This window comes from Corella eumyota, chromosome 1 (assembly GCF_963082875.1).
Source record: "Corella eumyota chromosome 1, kaCorEumy4.1, whole genome shotgun sequence".
Taxonomy (NCBI): domain Eukaryota; kingdom Metazoa; phylum Chordata; class Ascidiacea; order Phlebobranchia; family Corellidae; genus Corella; species Corella eumyota.
In genome coordinates this window covers 6,487,601-6,504,085 of record NC_137490.1, presented here as the reverse complement: position 1 = coordinate 6,504,085, position 16,485 = coordinate 6,487,601, and the positions used below count along the sequence as shown (strand labels likewise).

At 35.8% G+C, this 16,485-nt stretch overlaps 1 protein-coding gene across 1 annotated transcript; it reads right to left on the bottom strand.

The window, feature by feature from the left end:
- Positions 1 to 11,711: 11,711 nt before the first annotated feature.
- LOC145750950 (uncharacterized) lies at positions 11,712 to 14,497 on the bottom strand. Its single transcript, XM_082567024.1, has one exon. It carries the CDS (start codon positions 14,323 to 14,325, stop codon positions 12,955 to 12,957), a length of 1,371 nt encoding a protein of 456 aa, XP_082423150.1. The 5' UTR covers positions 14,326 to 14,497; the 3' UTR covers positions 11,712 to 12,954.
- Between the last annotated feature and the right edge of the window lie 1,988 nt (positions 14,498 to 16,485).

The following is a 16,485-nucleotide window of genomic DNA, read 5'->3' as shown; positions in this document are numbered from 1 at the left end:
TAAGGTTAGTTAAAAAAACGATAATTCAAGCAATGATTATACTTTTAAACTTAAAAAGTCTACACCAATTACAGAAAATTGGTGAGGCAATTTTAGAACATAAAATGACATCATATTTTTGAGTTAAGGTTACGTAACGGCGCCGCTATTGTTTAAGAAGTATAAGTTAAAAGAAATTTCCTGTACCAACTTGAAATTATTAGGAACTTAAACGAATTGGCTGCCGGTAATTACAGTTATTTTCTTAAACATTTGCTAAAAACGCCGGGCTTTAATTGCGTTGGTCGGATTTTCACGGGAAGCAGCGACGTCGTTTTACTGCTGAAATTTCCAGCCAGAGCCTAAATACTTGGCATTCCTCGCTTTAAAGTCGTCGTGATTAAAATCTGTATAAATCCTAATCTTGTCTCTAGCTTGTTAATTACAATGTAATTTGGCGGCGACAATTTGTACTCCAGCACACCTTATTCATAAAACAATGGCACGCTTTGCGCAGACCATGACGTAACAATGCTGTACTATGGCGTAACGGGATCGTGAACTTGCAAGGAGGAAATAGCGGTATTAGGTTACTTGTTCAGGAGATGACGTCACAGAACATGTCGTCTGTTGTTTACGTAACAGAAGAATAGGGCGTGGCTTGTGCATGGGATTTTGTTTGATTATTATCGAAGGATGATTGAAATCACGTCCCTACAAAAAAGCGTAATCTCCAACTTGAATCTACTGTGTGTATTGTTGAGCTTATATTTATAAAAATATTTGCAGTAACCGTGTAATTCTTTAACCAATCTTAATAAGATTGTTCCACAATCCCTTCTAAAATATTTTTTAATCCTTTTGCTATATCTTAAACATGTCACATGCCCATGTATGCTTTTAGTAAGGGTTTTACAATAAAACCAAGTTTATTAAATGATATTTGGTGACAAATTGTTCAAGCATTTGGTTTGGGTAAGCTGGTTTAAAAAAACACGTGTTTTGTTAAAGCTCTTTCCGTTTAGCGGTAATTGTTGCCATCTTTTACACTTAATGTGTTAATATCTATACATTAGTATGACAACGTTCCCGGGTAAGCCTTTTATCCTGACCATAATCTAATTCGATTTTTATTAGATTGGATTTTGCCTGTAATGACATTGCGATTAAATTTTTTAAGCGAGATACTCTAAGTTTAGAAAACTAAATTGAAAAAACATGCTTTAAAAACATAGAAATGCTTTTTAGGCCTGTGTTTATAAGGTCAAGGTTGATATCAGATTGTAGTATAGACTAAACAATTAAAAAAAAATCCTTTTGTCGAAGCGAACAAGCCAAAATTAAAAAAAAATAATTAAATTTGAAAATTTATTTATGAAAACAATTGGCGGATATTAAATTATTACCATCCAATATTAGATAACAATTTAATGGGCAACGAGGTTGAATTTAATAAAAAAATATATCGAATTACTGTTATTTTTTACTATTGGGAATCAAATTTAAATTTGTTTTAAATTATGCATTGTAGATACAATTTATAACAAAAATAAAAAACAACACAATTTGTTGTTTAAATCTAAATGTTACAGAGTACAATTTACTAATTACATTTTTTGTGACTAAAATTTAAACTTTGAACTTCCAGAAGCACGATTTTATCGTAATATTTTTTTAAAAAAAGTCTGGTTTTCGAATCAGTTTCATAATCAGTAGACTAATTCGCTACAGAAGACAACCGCTAATGAGCCAACAATATCCAAAAATATTCGAAGTTGTTTATGACAAAAATACATAACCTTGATATTGATATTTAAATAGCACGACTTAATATGGACTTTGGTTCTTATAAGAACAAATTTAATTTTAGATAAGCTGTGTGTGGAAATGAAGTAGCATAACTTGCCAAATTTAATTATCACCTATTTATTATTGTGCGTCAGGCGGATGTAATATACAACTACTATATCAACATAATATTAGGCGTTGATAGAGTGCTTATTGTTATTAGCGCTAACATAGTTCTTGGCGGGAGTCCGCAATATATCTGTTTAAACTCGTGACAATGACTATTCAAGCAACTATGTATGGGCTTACATGTAATAAAAGTTATTGTTAAAACCAATAAACACAGTCGACTGAATATTAAATCCGTTGCTACCGGTTTAAACGGATGTTATATTATAAGGCCGGTAATGACAAGGAGATAAAAATCACAACACATACATGTTCGCTTACTTTATTGGTTTAAACGATATCTCGTTTCTATTATTGATGTGGCGATGAACAAATACGTTGTAAAGGTTTAATTTGCTAGCGGATATTACCAGGATTATTCTATTTTACGTCGAGGCCTATATTTTTTGATTTAACCTGGAGCCAGAAGAAAAACGGGCCGTTTGTTTTGTCTGACTCGCTCTGTTATTCCTCGGCATATTTGTTATGATTGGCAGCTACTTACACGACTTTCTTTCCGCATTCAGCAACAAACCGTGGGCAAGTTATTATATGTTTTGACATGTAGGCAACAAATGAGCCGCTAATTGCCCAAAATGACCGGTTTCCCACGCACAGTGTGTCGCTTTGTAGTTGTGTGTACCGCAGGTAACTTGCACTTGATTTAGAGTAGGCCTAAGCGCTCGCACACGCCCAGGCTACACGATTTTCGAATAATTACAGCGGACAATCGGCAGTGAGCACTTGAATTTAAGAAAATCGCTGCATTACACACTCAAACATTACGGTTTGTGACTCATAATATATCTTAACATCTAATCCAAATCACGAGAATAAGCCATGAGTTCAAAAAGATTAGTGACATATCAGGATGTAGCTTTCATTAATGTTACATTACAAAACTAATAACATTTTCGCCCAAAAATAAGTGTAGAAACCACAAAATGTGATATCAATCTAAGCTAAGCATAATAGTGAACTATGCTTTAGTAGTTCAACACAGGGCCAAGCCTATATTAACCACTAGTACATTAACTAACTTCTATTTTATGTATACCCTAACAAACACTTACATAAAATATTCTAAAAATAATAAAGTATATACTGAAAATTAAACAAAAGTTTATGCTTGCTACATTACTAGTTAAAACAAATTTAAAATGCACAAAACCATTAAAAAGTGTAGAAAAGTTGAGGGACGAAAGTAGTTTTGCTTAAGGAAAATTTCAAAGAAAAGCAAATTGGTTTTAATTAAGCCATTAAATACCGAGGCCATTTTTGCGCATTGACAAGTAGGTCCAGCTCATAGAAAAATTTGTTGCATCTGTCAGCACCCAAGCCTAACTTGAACGTTATTAGAAAATAATCTGACGATGGAAAACTCGATACGTTTGCAAATAACTTGTGGATAATAACGCCATGACTGAATTTATACAATACCTCTTTAATATTAGACCCATATACTTTTTCCTGTTTACAGACATAAGGGTATAATTCCTAGGATTTTAGACAAGTAGCGACCGCAAACTGACGTCACATACCCTTTGTTATGAAGTCACAATTGTACAGTTAGGCTCGAATGGTATGCTTGAATAGAAATCCTGTAAACGCATCACTTACCTTGTATAGAAACACACGGGTCCGATTTCCGGGGGGAAAAGGAGGTTATTACTAAACCGTACTTCGTTGATAAGTTTCTGTCGGCGGTGCAGGTGGCATTCTTCGTACTGGGTTTAGATTAAAACGCTTAACACTTACGGAATTTGATTTTTAAATGTAAACCAAAAATGCCTTAGCTAACATATATGTTGTTGTTAGAGTTGGGTTTAACAATTTTTCCTTAATCTTGGTTTAAGGTTTCGAAATCTTTTAACGACATTTTTAAATGTTACTTATAAATTTTTACCCGCCAGGGGCGGTAGCGATCTCCAATTAAAGTTCTACGATTTTACCAAAAAGTTTTTGCGAGAGAAAATTATTTTAACTATTTCAAGCAGAATGGATAGTTTCTTATCTGCCATCAGCGGATGTAATTTTGACCTTTATTTATCTCCTAAAATCTCTCAAAGTGTGAGCAAAGACATGATTGAAATTTACAGTCAACTTTCAGTGATTTGAAACAGCTATTCTTAAATAAGATCCTTATCAAATATAAGCCCGGCGTGTATACGCAAAGTTAGACAACATTTTAATACGACGACACCTTAAGAATTTGCGTTAAAATGTCGTGGGATTAATACTTTAACGTAATCTATGTATTTAAATAATGTATCACCGTGTATAGGGTATCTACTACGTAGTGGTTAGTAAGCTTTCCGTAATAACACAATGGCTTTATGGTATTGGCAGAGCCTGTCAGTTTGGGTTGGTTATTCATGGCTTTTTATTATTCATCCTTATTAACAACGTATTTCTTTTCAAGATTTAAATCAAATTCTTATCAAAAATATGGCGAAACATCAATAGAATTTTTTATCGTGCCCATCTTTTAAGCCAGGCTATAAACGATATATATCTCTTTGATTAATTACTTTTACAAACTATTGTGCGATTTGTTTTTGTAGGTGTGCTTGAGGTAAACAGTTTTTGCAAAGTGATCAAACGTAAATGTATTGCTTAAAAGACATTTGAAATTAAGGCGGTAACAAAAAATGAACTTTTTCAGAATTTTTTTATTTTAAGTTAAAGTCCCTGGCCAATGGTTTGTTTTATTAGGGCTAGCGGTATTTTAATCGAAAACTTTTCAGGAATCTTTCCAGAAAAATGTGCGCTGTCATTGCGATTTGCCTTGGCGTAGACGCAATTTAAATTGCTTTACGTAAACGAAACCGCCTCAATTATTACTCGACCATAAGTGGTTTATTTTCACTTGATTGTTTAGCTATCCGTATTTACCGGTCTGATACCCAAGCCCCCGTTATTACCGGTACGAAAAAATCGCCCAAAATAAAGGAGCCTAGCATAGAACGCGTTTATTGCTGCGATGGGCTGTCGATAAAGGTCTCAAAATATCAACAATCAAACATAATTGAACCGAAGTAAATCCGACGCGTAAATGTTAAACCGCATTTTTCCAAATTTAGAAAAAAATCTTTGCAAATAATACGAAAATTGTTGACAGCAATTAAAGGCAAAAATGCGATATTTTTAAGCAAAAAATGGACAGGTAATATACCAACTTTGTTGGTGATTTTTCCGAAAATACCACTACAGGAAAAGGGTCGTTTTCATTTAAACAGCCCCCGCGGTTTTAAAACGAAAAGACTCAAATGCGCGCGTCTAATTGCGAGCTTGCGTCGGCGCTCTTTATTACGTCACAAACGAGTGTTTATCTTCGATTGTTACGTGTATACGACAACGACTTAGAGATGATGCCTTCCGAAGAAAAACAAAAACATAAACAGATAATTAGAAAATTACACAATTATATCCTTTCTAGCCTAGGGCCTTTCACATACTTTGTGACGAGGTTTGATTATAAAGGGCAATTTATTTTTTTAATTGTAATATTTAAAAATTCATGACGTGATCGAAAATATTTAAAGTTTCAATTCTCACAAAAAAAAAAACTTTACACATCACACAAAAAATTTAAAAAAAAACATTTTATAAATATTTGTAAAAACAATTTTAAATTTAAAAATTTCTCTAAAATTGGTCGTAAAAATAAATCAATTTGAAGCCTATATGCAAATATATTTAATGCTTTCTATATAGGAACAGATAGGAATTCCAATAACAGCCTACAGCTAATGCCAATCAAGGGTCATAATGTTACCGGTATATACACTCCGGAATAACATCAATTATTAAAAAGGAAACGGTGTAGGATCTTAAATCTATTATTCATGATTTTCCAATCAGAAAGAGGTCCCGCAACGCCAAAGGTTCGAAATTGTCGGTTACGGCGCTATTTTTATACCAAGACATTACCGGGTTTTAATAAATAATGAAATTACTTTTGTTTGTGAAGCACACCTATCAAAAACCGATATTTTGAGATCCAAAACCGATTAGGTTATAATTATTTTATTACCCGTTAAGAATTTCTGCCCTCTATGTTCTAATTTGTATATGCATTGTATTGTACGGGAAACAATGGGTAGATAGGTAGGTCATAATAGCCGCCTTGAATTGTTGGTATAATAGATTTTCAGACGCTCCGAACGTATCCGATTAGACAGTTTTCCGTATTACACACTAGAAACAAACATGTCAGCAACCCTTTCAACTCCTTCGCCGAAAGAATGTAAGTAAAATAACCACGTTTTGTGTGCCGCTTGTAGGCAAAGGGGTAAATTTCGCAAAACGCGACAGTTTAATAGGAAGTCGGTTATGCTGATGCCGTAAACATGAAAACAAAGCGAAAACATTCGAAAATTTATTAACCGATATTTTGGCAAATAAAAACTAATACAAATTCACAAAATATGTTTTTATCAAAAAAAATAATTTCAACACTCCTTTTTAATATTTCATTTAATTAATAAATTCTATGTACGCTAAGATACTATTTTAAGCACCTAAAAAACAAATAATAAATTGCATATGTTGTGTTAAATTTTTTTTCGTCTAAAAATAATTATAAAAATAGTGTTCTTGCATGTTAAATCAAAACTACATAACTCATAAAAAGTTCTAACCACAGAGTGTTACAAAAATACTTTTTTTAAACTAATTTCAACCCCAAATACATGTGAATTTTAACATTTAGATTAAGGTTTACTTTTTAGATTTAACATGAACGACATTTAAACAATTAGCAGACTGTATGGATTTTTTAATTAAAATTAATATAGCCAAACATTTTTTTTCAGATTAAAAAATTGTATACAACTAAGTTAATATTAATAAAATAAAATTAAAAAAAATGTTTATTGAAAAAAAATTTAAAATTTAGAAAGAAAAAAAAAATTAATGAATTGTTCTTCTCCTTAAAAAACTGAACCCAAAATCGTGAACCTTTTAACCCAAATTTAAACTCGGTTCAATCTGACAATAATTTTAATATATAGAACAATAGGATTATTTTAAAACGTGTCTTGGAAGTTAGGTAAGCTACCATATAACATACACGATATCATGCCATTTATTTACAATATTTCAAATACATATGTACTGCGGTTATTGTACATTACAACATAGGAACAATGAATAAAACAGCATTAATTCATAGTTTATTGGCATACAGAATGATCATTATGTATTATTCTTACACTATATATAAGTAGATTGCAATTTTAGTTTTTAAATTAACAAAAAAAAATTGGACTTAAAAGAAGAAGCTTAAATATATTTAGCATCTAATCATTTACTTATATACTTAAATTGTGTTTTTATATTTACGGTGTGAACAGTTTTCCGTTTTAAAATCACACCAACTAAATACCCGTGATATTTTATTGAGTTATTTTAGCCCGCGGATAATTGTAAACGGGAAACCTTTTACTTTTAGAGTCGGCTAATTTAAATATTTAATTCCATAAAGTTTTGTGCCCAATTTTGCTATAGGGTTGAATGTTTAAGATATTAACACAATTCAAAACAATAGATGATAAGGATTAGGCTAGGAAAAATAACTGGGTTATAAATATAGTTTGGTTAAAAAAATCAGAGAAATTTTAAAATTCACAAATCTCATCCAAATAAATTTAAACTCAAACAAAAAATTATTATTAATTGTGTTCTAAAACAAATAAAAATTTTCTTATAAACGTCACTTAACTTGTTTAAATAAAATAAAATGGGTTTAAGTTAACCCCACAATGGGTTTAGCTTAATTTTGATTTGATATCAACAAAATGTGATCTTCTTATCTTTTCGTTTCCTGCGCGAAACAAAAACAAAGCAAACGGTTTGGATGAGTTTAGTAACCCAACCCCACCTTAGCCCCATACAAACACAAACCTGGATAAACGCGATGGTCACCCAAGCGTAGACTCGCAACCGTTTATTTAAGGACCCCGGCGTGACCTTGCGGAGCTTGGGGTTAATTTTATGGGGGTTCAAACGAAATTGGATACTCCGACACTAAATATTTATTTAGTTTTGCAGCTAAGTAAATGCGATCGAATAGTAAGATTTAGGATTTTATGTCTATTGGACACATTTTAGAAGAGGTTCTTAAGGGGCTTATGGCGCCGTTAAAAATGCATTGCTCAAGATTCTCAACATATCACACGCGTTTTAATTTTAAACTGCACCAATACACGTTTAAGCTTTCGGTAATACCTATTAAGGCATTTGCTTGAAGTTTAATACAGACCAATACACTTTAAAAAATTAACTCTCTGTCAATCACTCTTTGAATAGATTCTACATAAAGGCAATAAGTGGCCTGTATGTTAAAGGTTGAAGGTAAAATACGGCTGCTGGTTTTGCTGGATCAGACTTAACAGCAGGATATATATTAATAACCATAATAAGGAAACGAAAATACGACGTACTGCGCAAAATGTTTGTATTTATCTGGATTTCGGGTTCAAATTCCAATTCCCCAAACTTGTTACTTCCTTATGGTTTGTATCGTGTAATTTACTGGCAAAGGTAACTATCGCATCGCTTCTGGATTTACCTATGCCTCGTTTCACCGTGCTTCCGTTTTAGTTATGTAAAAATATGTCCTGCAAATATTTCAACCTGATAACCTTCTATTAGTTTTTCCATTGCGTGTGGCTAAAACGGGCAAAATATCCCTGTTTCATTAACGTTGGTGCATCTAGAATTAGCCTACTTTAAGTGACGGTTTAGTGACACGATTTTGCTTGTTAATGTCCAGGTAAAAGTAGAAATTAGATTGTGTAAACCCGCTTTTATTGGGAAAATATTTCACTGTTTCGTGCACGAATAGGTGCTTTCTTAAAGTTAACTTACATATTCCAAAATACTGCTTATTAGCCACGTTCTGTTTTAACCTAACAAATCAATGACCGAAATTGTTTTGTGAAGTTTAAACTCATATAGCCGAAAATGCATGGCGGATATAAGTAGCTTAAGTTGACCACTACTTAAATGGTAATACCACAGCAATGACAATACCGAACTGCAGCAAACAATTTTGCTCTACCGGTGTGAGATTTTTAAGTGTTATACGCAAACCGGTGGATATAATTACAAAAGCAAGGCGCCACATCGTTGTAACCGAGTGCCTACATTTAAGCAATGCACAGCACCTATACTGCGAACAATGCCCGGCTTTGTGTTACTGAATTTAACTTAGCCTACGCGGCGATAAAATAAGAGGAAATTGCAGTCGATTAAAGCTTGTGTCCACTGCTGAATCGAATTGTGATCGATCTTTTCTAAAATCAAGAAGTCGCTTTTTAAAATAAAATAATGCATAACAATATTGGTCAAGTCACATCAAAACTCGTGTTAAATTGTATTTCAATCGATAATGGCCTTTAAAAAATTACAATGAGTTAAACGGAAAAAAAAAGAACAGAAAAGGTTGAAATGGTGTTGTGAGCCATTTACATCTTGACATTTCGTGTTTAATTAGCGTGACCATTTAAAACATTCAAAACAACCTAAAGTCAATTAATTTGGGGAAAATATTATTTGCCACTTTCTGCGGTCTGCGATGACTAAGACCACTCCGCGCTATTAATAATCTATAGCACACAAGGCCCTATGAAAATAACAGGAGTCCTCATAACGTAAGAGCTTTTCGTCGACTCCTCGAGTCGTCGAAATTAATTGTAAACGGGAGTTGTGGCTCTTAAGGGTTTCCTGTAAGATCCTTTGTTGGTCAAGTACTCGTGGAATTCTCGATCGCTGGAACTTGAGATTTTCCGGACCGCTGTACAGCAGAGCCTTCTCTATCGCTTGTGCTTGTGTATGCAAAGATTTGAGCTAAAGTCGCTTCTAAAACCTTGTTTGTCGGTCATTTAACCTTATGCCACCGAGCCAAGAGGTAAAGCATAGGTTTGTGACGCGTAAGGGTTTAAGGAATTTGGCATAATGTTATTGCCACAATCAATACGAACTTGGCAGCTTTTGTTCAAATATTTATGGGATTTGGCTGCTTCTATAGTCTTGAAGTCAATTACTTAATTCTCTATATTTGCAGAACAATGTAAATTCCAGTTGGCATTGTCTTTTATTATTTTCCAGCATATTGCACTCCCTATTCTTAAACGAGTTGTGTTAAATAAAACAATGTTTTGGCAGGTATTCTATTACTAAGTTAACAGAATATATTTTTTTAAATCTTGTGTTAACAACCTCTAAAGCATTGTGACATTAAAACACATGTAACACAAAAATGTACAGCATTTATAACACCTTGTTTAACCTCAAACATACATGACTTATTAAGCAACAAGTAGATGAGTTCATCACATAATAGAAAGCCACATCAGACTTTAACAGCAACTGTAGCTTATAGTCGCTATAGGGTTGGGCAGGCTGTTCCGATGTTAAAACCTTAATCTACCACCAAGGATTACACGTTTAAAAAACGTCAATCTGATTTAGACAAGCTTCGAATGGACGAAATTAGATCAACGCACAGCACGCCCTTCCTCTTGTAAATCAAGGGACATTCAACAAACTAACCGAGACATTGAAACTCGGTCAATATCCTAATTGTTCTTATAAAAACAGTGGGTCCATTGAACTATTGTTGTCCTATGATAACCGGCACGATGCAGTCATGATTTGCAATTCACCTTTTGCTGTTTGCGTCAGCGAGCAGTTATTTCCGACCCGATTGCTTATTGCATGCCAGAATAAGGGAGAGTAAAGCTGAGGAAGCGATCAAACGCATTCGTATCAATACGATGTCTCAAAACGCGCACTCAATGGCCCATTCGCGTTTGCGCCATTTCAATATGCGATGCAAATCAGGACTTTAACTTTATCGCCCCGCCTCTCTGGAACCAGGTTTAAATTTAGGCTTGTTGGAAACAAGGAATTGAGCGATTGACGTATGGCAACGTCGTTATAAATAGCTGCTTGCTTTGTTATGCGGGGAACGTGTGGACCAATTTGGACAGCTGGAACTCTGGACTAGGGGGCAAATGATTACGTCAGAGTTTAATTAAAGGTAAAGTAAATAAGCAAGCAACAAAACTAATGGACAACCGGCAATGAGTTCAAAAAACGGCGCTTTGATGATGCAAGTAATCTTATTAAAACCTTCGACTTTCATCAATCAAATGCTAAACAAGGTAATTCCATTCGCGTTAAACCGGTACAGCAATATCTTGGTACTTAACTGCATGTACTTTGCCCGTATTATATATAGTAATAGTCGTGGAAGAGCACACTCTTTGGTACTTTTTAATTGGCAATCATGGCAAGTACTTGTTATCACTCGTGGCGGAAGTTGGTAGAAAAATTGAACTACAAGTACCCTGCCGTGACGCAAATGCATTACTATTTTGCAACTGAAAAACGACAGCGTAGTTTACGTAACGCATCGGCCATTAAATAGTGAATGGCAAAACAAAACACTTCAGCAGACAGCTGACTTAACACTGTGCCGAGCTAACCATTGTTACATCACAGCAATCTTTTGTTTTAGTTTTAGTTATACACCTCAATGGTACCTAGTTTGACAAGTTAAAAATTAGTTTTACCAATTATTGATTTATATTTTGTTAAAAAGTTTATGATGTTTTATAACCCTAACTACTATAACTTTACATATTTATCTTGTTAATTTTTTATATTATATTTCTAGCTTCAAGACTGTTATACTGCCCTTTATTAAAAGTATATTTGCTAATCAAAATAAATACAAATATATTTTTTATATCTTTTGTGTATTTTTGGTTTTCCATAAAAGGCCAACCGAAACTATTTCAAAGTCGTCATAAAAATAAGAAACTATATTATTTGATTATTACAGAATCGTTTTTTTTTTTTAATTTCAAAAAAGCAGGTTCGTCGTTTTAGGTTTTGAAAGCAATCTAAGAATGGGCTAAATATCTACCACAAATATTATGAAATGTAGAAATCATTTTGAATATCAAGAAGTTTAAAAATAACGGTACTAAATATAAAAAGTAATAAATAAGAGATAGCGAAAAATCCCGTGGGTAAACTATTACTAGATCTGAAACCTTGTTTAAATTGGGTTTCTAATTTTGAACACATAAATAATAAGGCGAGATAATTAATGTACAGAAGAAACTAGAAACGTAATAAACAAAAAGATTGAAAAAATATCGAAAACAGAAAATAAAAATAATCAAAACAAAAATAGACTTCAAAACAAATTAAGAATTTCCTTAAAATAAGAAAAAAAAAATAAAATCTATAAAGAGTTTCAAATAAAAAATGAAATGTAAAGTTTTGATGTCGGATTTTTATTTCCTTTAAAACCTTGGTAAATAAACCAGAGATATACTTCGTTAAAGATAGCACCGCTTTGATGCATAGCAGGAGTTCAAAGGCAACAATATCATTGAAAATAAATAAACAAAACAAAGAACTTTGTGGTTTGTAGATTCAGTACAAAAATAAAGCAAACGAAAAATAGATTTAAAAGCATTCTCTCTTTAACAGAAAACTTGATGGTGGTATTCGGGGGCAAAGATTTGATTAAATTTAACTCGATCGCACTCTACTGGTGCTGGCAGTTATATAAGATGTGGCAGGCAGACACAAGTTAGCTAGCAACGATTGTTGCCTTGTCGTCAATACAGTATTTCCTGCGGTGAAACGATGGACGTTTTCTGTTGTTTTACTGGTAAAAAGTGATGCATAATTAAACCGACTAAGGGTCCGCTCAATTTTTGTAATTTGAGCCAAATGTTAATAGTCTGGAAAGACTATAAAAGAGGTAAAAGAAAAAAAACAAGAAATGCAATAACGTTACTACAAATAAAACGGGCAATGGAGGTATCGCGGGTATATTCCAGAACAATGTCTACGTCCCAATCTTCTCTCGTTTGGGACATCCCCTATTAGCTTCCTCGCGCTAGTTAGGCTCTCTGGAATCGAGTCCTTTGAAACTCCTCTTGGTTAACATGCTTAAGACGCGGTTCGGTAAACCAGTTTGCCGTGACGTCATCTGTAAGACTCTTTACATCTACAACCAGGTCTTACGCAGTCGGCACACGCCTTGCATGCTTTTAGGCAACCACTGGCGACCGGATAGCACATGAGGCAAGGTAGAACAACTGAAAGTGCGCCCAACGCTGTCCATCGAATACAACAATCCGTTCCCCGGCATGAGCACGGTTTGTCGGTGGGTGATTCGTCGTCCTCGTAATTGGTACAATGGTAGAAGCAAGCACGTGCTACACATATACAAGTGCCGTATTCAATGCACGACTTGACGTCGCACAAACAACGGTGATTGCACATCCAGCAGTGGGATGTTTGTTGAGGAACCGCCGTTGAAGAGTTGTGGCCTTGACACCTGGGGCACATGCACTTTCCACACCTGGGACAGGGATAATTGTGATCGCCGGGTTTTCCTCTCGAGTCTGCGTCGCCGGGTCCAATCACGTGATCGTCATCGTCGTTCCGCAACATTGGTTCCAGCTCGGAGTTCTTTTTTAATGAGCTTGGCTTGGTTACAGTGGAAAGGGATTTGTCTAATTTTTCTTCTGACATTGTTCTCGTTTGGGTCAGTTTATCGGCTTTTAAATCCACAATTAAGTCCTTTTTGGGTAGGTTGTTGTTAGGTAAAACAGGCGGGGTACCTTGCCTCATACAATGAAGTGGCTGAGACATTATAACTTGATCTGAGGCAGTAGAGGTTAACCTTGATCTAGGCTGACTGGTTCGAGCAGGAATGTCGACACTGTGCATTCGCAACCTGGTGGCTACAGCATCTTGTGCCGGGGGAGGAGGTCTTTCAGGGGGCATATCGGGGTTTTCGGGAATTGGTGTCACTGCCATGTCGATGGGTAAAGGTGCGGCGGGTCTAGACCCTCTTCTTGATGGAATATGTCCGATAGTTGAAGGGTAAGATCGTGGAGGGAGCATGGGATCGGTTGGACCCTCCAAACGATTACTTGCCCTCTCTCGAGTTACAAGATAGGAAGGTAGGGACGTGGTTGAAGCTGTAACTCGGGCTGCCTGGCCTGGAAGGGGAAGTGGCATACAATGTCGCCGGGATCGGGTTACCCCGTCCCCGTGGCGATGGTGATGCTTACACGGTCTAATATGACGATCCTGGCTATGACTTCTTTGGTGGCGCGTCTCGTTTCTGGTAGAATCACGACCCAAAAGTCTTTCGGTGTGAAGCCTGGGTTCCCTACTTAGCACGCTTTGTACTGTGGGTGCTGACGCCGGTCGAAAAGTAGCAGGATGTTCGGTGTAATCATTTTCTATCGCCCTGTTTCTTGATGAAATCGGCGATAGCAGCGATGGTACCTCGCTGGGATTGTTGCTTGGTGTAGTGGTAGACGAAGTTCTCGATCTGAACATAATTTTTGTGTTTGGTTTGTTCCACGTTTTAATATCGTATCATCGTCAAACAAAATAGTTCTCTGTGGTTCAATTTCTTCGACTGGAACGGGAAAAATATAGTTCCTCGGGCTAATAATAATCGCAATCCACAGGGCTAGCGATATCTTAATTTTATTTAGTAAATCTTAAGTATTCTGTAAAATAATAAAATATGGTTAGCATTTAGAAAAAAACTTCTTAAAAATATAACACATTTATTACAGTTCTATCTTTCTCATAGAGAAAGAAATATTATATGACTGTTTGAAAACTCTCTGACACTAATTCCCTACATTCTATCACTTCTAAGTAACTGGGTCAGCAAGTAACAATTCAAGAAGCGCTCGCAGCTGATACATTCTGAGCCGAAACACTCGAAACCTCGCTCTAATATTACCCAGAAAAATATTTCGGTAGCTGTTTGCGGCTTTCAAATTAAAGCAAAGCTAATTTTAATTACGCTAGGTTGTCCGCATTAGGCTCGATCCGATTTGCGGTCACGTTTTCTACGGGTAACCGAATTACGACCGACTCGGCAAACTCGAACACAGCTTAGCTCAGGTAAGTGTCGAATATGTCGGAAGTATAAACGGACACACAAATAAATAGACACGGTCGTAGTGCACGCAATAGCGGAGATGAGCGCCATGTTGAATTAGTTTTTGAGCGCGCCGTACACACACTGTTTAGCCCTGGGCGGTACATGCGCTAACGCACGGTGCACGACAATAAGTCGAAATGGCGTGGATTAGACCGTTTGTCTCTTAAGGCATTCCTATACAAAACGACCACCATATCCTGTCAAGTTTCCATTTAACCTATACAAAACATCGCCATTGAATTTTCGAGAACATTTTTAAATTCGCACATAGTTGCAACTTCCTATTGTCTAACCGCTTTACAAATCACACTTTTTCACTTATTCGTTAAACTAATTTCTACTTTCGCATTGTCTGTAAACAAATTATTATTTTATATTTGCCGCAATGCAACAATAACAATTTAAATACTGCCCTGTGAAGCTATATCATTTTTTAATTCGTTGCTGCTAAAGCTTAACAGACAAAAGATAAAATCTCACTTTGCGCCAAAGCTCTATATTCCGGAAATTGACGCGCGGATTATATGACCTTCCTTTCCAAAATGCCTGCTCAAAATAGATATAAACAAGCAAGGCTACGCTATGGCTTGTCGATTTAGCCGCATACTTTTAACTCTTCCAATTAGACGGCGCTCGCTTGCCTTCAGTTAAACCGACTGCCTTTAAGCTACGGTGGATTTTTCTAATCTCTTTAACTCGGAAAAGATTATCAGCGACCGTAAATGCCACGACGCCAGTGCTCGACGACCTTTCAAAAACACGCTCAGTTACAAGATTGAGTCGCTGCAGTTCGAGCCTGCTGGTTTTTATTCCTAATGTGAAAAAGGGTCGGTAACCATGAAGGGCAAAGCCTCGGACGCGCGCATGTTTCTATATCTCAGCGTTACACCCTTATCGTCGACGAACAATGACGAAACCCTTTGAAAGCATGCAAGTTACCCCTCGCTCTTCCGTTGTGACGTCATATCGGCCATCGACTCCTGACACCTGTCAGATCCGCGTGAGATCGCGGCTAGATAAGCGACACGGCAATCACGACAGGGTCGCAACAATTATAATTTGTCCCACTTCGAACCCCTCATCAAACGAGCGGACGCCGATGTAACAATGCGGGCATTGTCATCGCTAAATCCATTGTCCGACGCACTGGACAATGAAACGACGTGGTATTGTTTGTTAACTAAACAAAGAATTAGCTGTTTTCCTCAATTTGCAACATTTGCAAAACGCATTTAAATTGCAGGCCTCGAAGCCGAGAAAACTCGCCAGAAACTAAATGCGAGGATTAAATATTTGTTTATATTTTGATAACATTTATCTGCAGCCGCGCGCTAAAATAAGTAGAGTTAACTAGGAGCCAAAAGGCGTGCGAATTGGCCTATATGCGTTTAATATTTCGTTAGTGCATTTTAAAATCTAGTGATATACCATTGGCTGTCGACGTCGCGTAGACGCAACCCAATTATGATTGACGTGAGATTGGAAATCCCGAGCGCTTAAACTTAGCCACTTGCGGCGGAAAAGTGTCAAAACGCGCG